Here is a 7,500-nt window from a genome sequence, read left to right on the forward strand (position 1 = left end):
TTAATTCTGATGTTTGTTGTAGACTTCAAAAATTGTTTTACTCATTCATTTAAAGCCTTTCCTTTTCATGACAAACTGGCTTAATGAACTATGTATAATACATTTTCAATATAAATATGTATAATATATTGTAGTTTCACCTTTACAGGCAGAAAATAGCAGTATGGTCAGATAAACTCTGGAATGTCTTTGACCTCATATTTACAATACTTTTCTTGATTGGCCTGTGTTTAAGGCTCCAAGATCAAACCATGCAAGCTGGAAGGGTCATTTATTGCGTTGACATAATATACTGGTGAGTTCTTTTTAAACACTGCCATTGAAGAGCTTGTGTTTTTATGAGTTATGATTATTTTTCAGTAACAGAAATTTGATTTAGGAATAGTTTTTATTTCTATTCTTTTCCCACAGGTACTTAAGAGTTCTAGAGATCTTGTCAGCTAATAAATACCTGGGTCCACTTGTGATGATGATGGGGAAGATGATAAAAAACATGGCATATTTTGTGGTGTTATTGTTAGTTGTCCTGATGGCTTTTGGAGTGTGTCGGCAAAGCATACTGTTTCCAAACGAGGAACCACATTGGAGATTGGCAAGACATATATTTTATCAGGTATATATTTCTTATAATGTACATTATAATAAATGATTGCTTACGTGTACCTCTATTAATGACTTTAATTGTCTTTTATCATAGACATAGGTTAGGATTTTAGTAGTGTAATTATGTGGTTCTGTTTTAGATTTATTGAATATTTGTTCATGTAAAGTATGAAAGTCAAAGGGTCTGTTGTCAGGCTTATGTACATTTAAACTGAAAAATAATTGATTCAGATTATTCGAGTCAGTGATTTACATAGACAAAGTTTAGAAATGATTTTAGACTGTGTTAATACTCTTTTCCAGCCATACTTCATGCTTTATGGTGAAGTGTTTGCCGGTGACATTGACCCCGAATGTGGTGAAGATAAGGAAGTTCCTTGCCATCCTGGACGTTGGATCACTCCCACCGTCATGTCCATGTACCTCCTAGTGGCTAACATCCTCCTCATCAATCTCCTCATTGCTGTATTTAATAACATTTTCACTTCAGTCAATGCCATATCTCACCAAGTCTGGATGTTTCAGCGATTTCAGGTGTGTTGTGAGCCTTTATATTAGGGTAAAAAGATGTCAAATGTTTAAACACTGCAGTGCTATATGGTGACATACATCCAGTACAGTATTTATGTAATTTCAGAAAAATAAGGGAAATCCAATATAATTAAAGCTAATATACATCTTTCAGGACATTGATATATATATATATATATATATATATATATATATATATATATATATATATATATATATATATATATATATATACATATATATATATATATATATATATATATATAAATATATATATATATATATATATATATATATATATATATATATATATATATATATATATATGCATGTAAAGCTTCCTAGATATACAAATATGTTCTAGAAAAATTAATTAATAGAATTGTTTATGGTTCATGATTATGATTAACATATTAAAGTAACAAAATTTTATTAATTCAATGAGTATTGAGCATAGTTGTACTCATGAGAGCTTAAATTTCATATGATTATTTTTCTCATGTTTTTTAATTCAGGTTGTGATGGAATTTGAAGAGAAGCCAGTGTTCCCACCTCCTCTCATCATTCTGTCTCACATTCATCGTGCCATTAAGTATTGCTTCAGACGATGGAAAGGAAAGCCATTCCTGTATGATAATGGCCTGAAGTTATTCCTCGATGGTGAAAGTCTTGAGCGAGTACATGACTTTGAAGAAGAGTGTGTGGATGGCTATAACAGAGAGAAGGAGCAGAAAGAACAGATGAGTACAGAGGTATGTTTTCTCTGTGTGTTTTCTAGGAAGGGACATGATGTAATTACTGATTTTAAAATTTATAATTGTCAAAGACTTCACTGATCAAGTTTACATTTTGCAAATCTTTCTGTTATCACTTGCCAATAACAGAAACTATTTGGATTTTAACAATTAAAGAAGCAGGTATGACTAGAGATTTAATTCCATCAGTTCTTCCATCCCTTTCATATTCATTTTCTAGATCTAATTTTTTTTTCTATATTATTTGTACAGGAACGAGTTCGAGTGATGGCAGAGCGATCAGAAGCATTGATGCAGAGAGTGGAAGACATGCATGGCAAATTTCTTGCAGCAATGAGCTCCTTAAACAGCCTTGATTTCCATGTTAAGAGGCTGGAAGAAATAGCAGAACAAACAAAAAATAGTTATGCTGTTGTCCATCGTTTTATGCTGAGCCATGTTGGCAGACCAAGGAGATCAAGCTCTCCCCGCTCAGGTTCTGCCAGTCCACGTTCTGATGGGGGAACTCCCCGTTCTCTCTCTCAGTCAAGTCTTCATCAGTTATTGGAAGAAGCTGAACGTCAGATGCTAAGGAAACCTCTTCAGGAGCCAGAAACTAGTGACAAAGAGCAGAGTGACACCACAGATGCTGAGCATGAGGCAGCAAATAAATTTTTGAAGTCCTCCCCAACTGCTCAAAGTTCAAGAGAACCTGGAAAATCAACCACAGTGGATGAAGGAATAGTGAGAGGCTTCAGTCTAGATCCAGTCAATATTTCAGCAGAAGCAAAAAAAGTAAAAACACAGGGTCGACGCAAAACTAGATTGGACTCTGAATCAGGTAGTTCTCTGGGCCGTGCATCTCGTGAGCGTAAGCTTTCTGGAGAAAGGAAGAGCAGTATCCGTAAATCTTCAAGGAAGGGCTCAGATGGGGCAAGGGGATTTAGTCCATCTAGGGTATGTTTCATGGATATTAATGTTGCGTTAGAAGATTCTGATTCTGGAGATGTAGATGTCAAAGAGAAAAATCTCAATGAAGAAGACGAGCAACCAAGGTATGGTAGATCAGTATCCGTTCCAGATGAGGCAGCAGTTCGCTCTCCAACCAGGTATGAAAGGAGTCTTTCTTCTGTTTCAAGTCGACCAAGGATTCAGGTGATACCACCATCATCACCACCGCCTATCTTTACTTTTACTAGTGAGTACACAAGTTTGGCAGATGAGTTGGAGACAGCATGTATGGCTAGATTGTCTCCACCTTCTTCTCCAAACCTCCATTATCCTCATAGAAGTGATCCCCATTTAAGGCGACGGCACTTCTCAGAATCTGCCAGTATTTCCATTACTATCTGCCCTAATCCTCTGCGTGATGCTGAAGAAGCAGATTATCAACTTATGGAAGGACTTATTCAAAGAAGAATGCATAGAGATTCAGAAAACTTGGCTGTTTCGCTAGAGGACCTCTGTTCGGTACAAACAGACATGTCTGACAATGAAGAAGGAGTGACTCCAATGCGTTCCCGCCGTGGTTCAAGAGCAGCAGAACTTCGAAAAAGACATAGCACAAGTAGCCTTGACAATGCCCCTTCACAACTACTAGTTGTGCCTGGGGCAGTTCAAATGGCAACCTCTTACACAATATCCCCAACAACTCTTCAAGCTGCACTTCGAGGTGAAGATGGTGTCCGCCTGGCATCCTCAACACCTGGAACTCCAGGAGCACGTCGATCTTCCCTGAGAGGAGATATGCATCACCAGTGGGCTTCCTCAAGTGCTTTGCCAGCATCTGGAGGATGGCTGTCACCAAGAATTCCCCGTCCACGAACTCCACCATTCATACATCCTGATAATCCTGCATCATCCTCTGTTGATGATGAGGATGCCAGAAATGTTTCACAAGATGAAGAACATCCTCACATGTCAACTCTACAAGTGCCAAGCATTAGAGAATCTGAAGGTAGGCCAAGGGACACAATTACAGAAACAGAATGTTAAAATACATGGCATATTCTTTGGAAAGGCTAGTCAAGAAAACATGTGAAGAAAAAAGAAATGTGCTTATACTTCAGTGGTGAAAATTATTTATGGAATTCAGAATACTAAGAAAAGCATGTCTGTAAGTGCATGTGTGGTGTGTATATGTATAGAATGCAAGTATTTGAGCATGTATGTATTTGAAATCATATATTCACACGAGGTAATTTCTTCATTATGAGTATCCATTACGACACCTAAGGAGTTTTTAAAAATGAAAAATAAATTTGTTGATATAGAGAATATATTTGTGCTACTCCTTTGTTATCCCAGTTGTTGGACTTCATTACCCACCTTGGTGTCTCACACCCATAGGAAAGGGGATATGGCATTGTATACAGACCATATATTGTAGAGGATGAATAAAACATCTTGTGCAGAATTATTTTGCCATTTTTCCGCACTTTCATAATGTTATCATATAGGACTGTATTTACAGCTTACCAAAAGTTGACTTTAATGAGAAGTGTGAAATTTAAGGCTTTGTTTCCATAAGTTAATATTATCCATGCTGTAATAATTAAATGATAATGAAATTGATACCTAAGTATTTATTCAGTAGCACAATCAGATTTTTACAAAGAACCTGCTGCCTGTGTATGCTGCTGTTTTATTCATCTGTCTGTAGTTACCAAGGTTACCATCCTGCTGTATGAATTTAAACATTCCTTAATGTTTTTTCCTAATAGTTTTGTATTGATTCTCTTGTCAAGAATGTTTACATTATATTTTTCTTAGTTGTTCTCACTTCTTTGTCTGTTATGCAGTTGAAATCTGCTCACTATTTGTTGATCATGTTATGGGGACACTTTTGCCAGGAGTAAGTAAATGAAGTTCATGAAGAGCACAAGTAATTGTTATGTTGATATCTGGTGACATTCAGATTTGCAGAACTCCAAGCTGCTAAAAGTTATTCCTTCTAGACTGAAGAGATGACTCTTCATAGTAGAATAAGGACAAGCATAGAAGTTGTGACTTTGCAGCCTCTGTTCAGGGTATCCAAAGACAGGCATGTCTTGTGTGTTGCCCATAGAGGCCTGCTCATTCAGTTAAGTGGCTATGTCTGTATGTGCTATAGGTGAGTGTGGATAAGTCAGTAGATGAATAAACTGATGTTGTGCCACTGTATAGAATATGGGAATAACCACTTGAGAGATACTGTCATACTCCAACTTGGCTGTGGCTATTGTTATGATATATTTATTTATCTCATATTTATTTCTCATTTGGTTTGCTGTATGTACCTGCCTGGAGGTCTTAGGCTTCTGTTTTCTTAAATTATATAATGGTTTACTTTCATTTAGCAGTGACACAAAGTACAGCAAAGCATTTCACATACTTATGACAAATCCTTATTCAGTGTTATACTGATTTAGTTTTTTTTTTTTTTTTTTTTTTTTTTTCTCTCTCTCCTATATTTTGGAAATAGCTGAAACAAACATATTTTCAGGGTTATTAGTGCTGTTCACTGGTCACCCTTGGTCCATTATGATTTAACTTTTTGAAAGTAGGATGATACAAAGCTGTGAACTCTGTATGTTAATAGATAAAATAGAGTAATGAACATGGTTGTAATTTATATGGCTTTTCCATTCTGCAATTACTTACATCAATAGTTGAAATTTATTAAATCTTCCAGCTCATTTATTTTTCTCATTCTTACTGCTTCTCTTACATGCTGGGATGAAGTGTTTACTGGTTGTTTATTGTTTCCAGGCTCTTTAACTGGGAAAGCAATTTTTTTTAATCTAAATTATTTAATATTCAGAAAAGGGAAATATTTTTGTAATATAATTTTGGTTGATGTTCAGTAACATCTTTTTTTAAAAATCATAAAAAAAATATATTTTACCTTTATGTACTGGATTCTACTTTGTATATGTTAGCTCATTTCAGTGTGATACCATAGGCAACAACTATAACAGCCCAGACAAAAGAGTAATACACAATGCAGGCTCACACATTTCACACAAACACTTGTATATGAGCATGCACAGCCACACACATACAGAAAAAGGAAAGTGTATTATGTGTGGATGTACATATAATATCAGCTATAATCAGAAACAATCAAATGTATAATTATATTGAGCATGTTCATATACAAACATAAGGCATACTTGACAGCATCTACATACCTTTTCATATCATGTATTGTTGTCCACAGTTCTAGTCAATCTTCCAGGTCACATTTCATAAGAAGACTGCTGTTTTGTCTAAAAAAACACTGATTTGATATTTTAAACTTTATAAATGTAATTTATTTAAAAAGACAGTAGTAACTTTGGAAACAAAGGAAGGCAACAGTTTGTTTTGAATTATCACAATATTATTGCACTGTTAATTCAATCACTTAGTATTTTTAGAATGCGTGATCTATGATCATCTTGTATTGTATTTAGTTAATTATTATTATTATTATTAGTTTTCTTTTCTTCTTACAAACATTCTAATTTTCAATTTAGCTATATGATAACGATGCCATAAAGTGAAACAAAGTATTCTCTTGTTATTTTGCACCATGTTTTTAAATTTTGAAATGGAGTTAAAGATTATATATTTGTAAATAGCCATTATAATAGCCTACCTAAAAATAATATCAATTCCATGCAGTGCACACCTGTATACTAGAAATTAATAATGTTGTGCACAGGTTATCAAAATATCCTACAGACCATCCTGTTTCTCCAGTTGTACATAGATGTATTAAGTCCTTATTAAAAACTTGTTGATTTTTATAGATAAAAATTGTATCATACCTCAAATCAAAATTGTTATTGTTGATGGGGATCACAAAGTCTGGTGATGTTCTTTTGCAGATTGTGATTTGTGTCTGACAAGTTAATTGGTATGGAGGAATAATTATTCTGGGTTTTATTTGTAAACCTAAATTATTTGAGAATATTTGCATTTCTCTATCCCTGGTTGGGTAAACACTTGTAATATTATGTATTGATATGAAATTTTTTATGTAATCATGAAAACTCATTTTTGTAACACTCATGTTAATGAATTGTACATCTGAAAAGATGAGACATAAAAAGATGACTTTCATTATTAAAAATAAAGCAATAATATTTACTGTTAACTTGTTGACTTTTTACTAGTTAATTTTGGTGGTAAGATTTACTATTCAGAATAAATGCCGCCATATGCTGTAGAAAGTGATCATCAGTGTTCATTAAATCTCCAATGTATGTACAGCTTAGTTACTTCAGTTCATGCTTTAAAGTAAATCCTTGTTAGGGACTGTGAAGAATAAAGATATTACAATACGTGTTGCTTAGTTATGCTCATCAGAAACTCAACCATATCTCAAGATCTTTTTTTTATCTGTGAATTCTCCTGGCTTGGACTGTGAATATAATGGTTATTCATGTTTTTAGCCAAAAAATACTTGAATGACAACAACATTTCTATTAATTAAAATTAGTGCTACAAAGGAAAATGACCTCATTAGTAAAGGCTTGCTCTTTATCAGAATATCAGAAATAACCTTTTAAAATCAGTTGTGTTAATTTTTAGTGGCTTCCATCATCTTTCATGAATCTTCAGAATCTATTTTATTTTCCTGTTTCCTTTACACTTCTCTGGGCCA

The 7,500-nt window shown here is 34.2% G+C and overlaps 1 protein-coding gene across 8 annotated transcripts in view; it reads left to right on the forward strand.

Moving 5' to 3' along the window:
* LOC125025425 (transient receptor potential cation channel trpm-like) overlaps window positions 1-7,177 on the forward strand; it is a 164,726-nt gene extending 157,549 nt beyond the window's left edge. For all 8 annotated transcript variants that reach the window (XM_047613423.1, XM_047613428.1, XM_047613429.1 and 5 more), the window contains 5 exons: window positions 149-295; window positions 412-613; window positions 907-1,137; window positions 1,650-1,886; window positions 2,142-7,177. In XM_047613423.1, the coding sequence (XP_047469379.1) occupies window positions 149-295; window positions 412-613; window positions 907-1,137; window positions 1,650-1,886; window positions 2,142-3,863 (2,539 nt within the window). In that variant the 3' untranslated portion in view covers window positions 3,864-7,177. The remainder of the gene's footprint in view (window positions 1-148; window positions 296-411; window positions 614-906; window positions 1,138-1,649; window positions 1,887-2,141) is intronic.
* The last annotated feature ends 323 nt before the right edge of the window (window positions 7,178-7,500 follow it).

The sequence above is a fragment of the Penaeus chinensis genome, chromosome 5 (assembly GCF_019202785.1).
Source record: "Penaeus chinensis breed Huanghai No. 1 chromosome 5, ASM1920278v2, whole genome shotgun sequence".
Classification (NCBI taxonomy): Eukaryota; Metazoa; Arthropoda; class Malacostraca; order Decapoda; family Penaeidae; genus Penaeus; species Penaeus chinensis.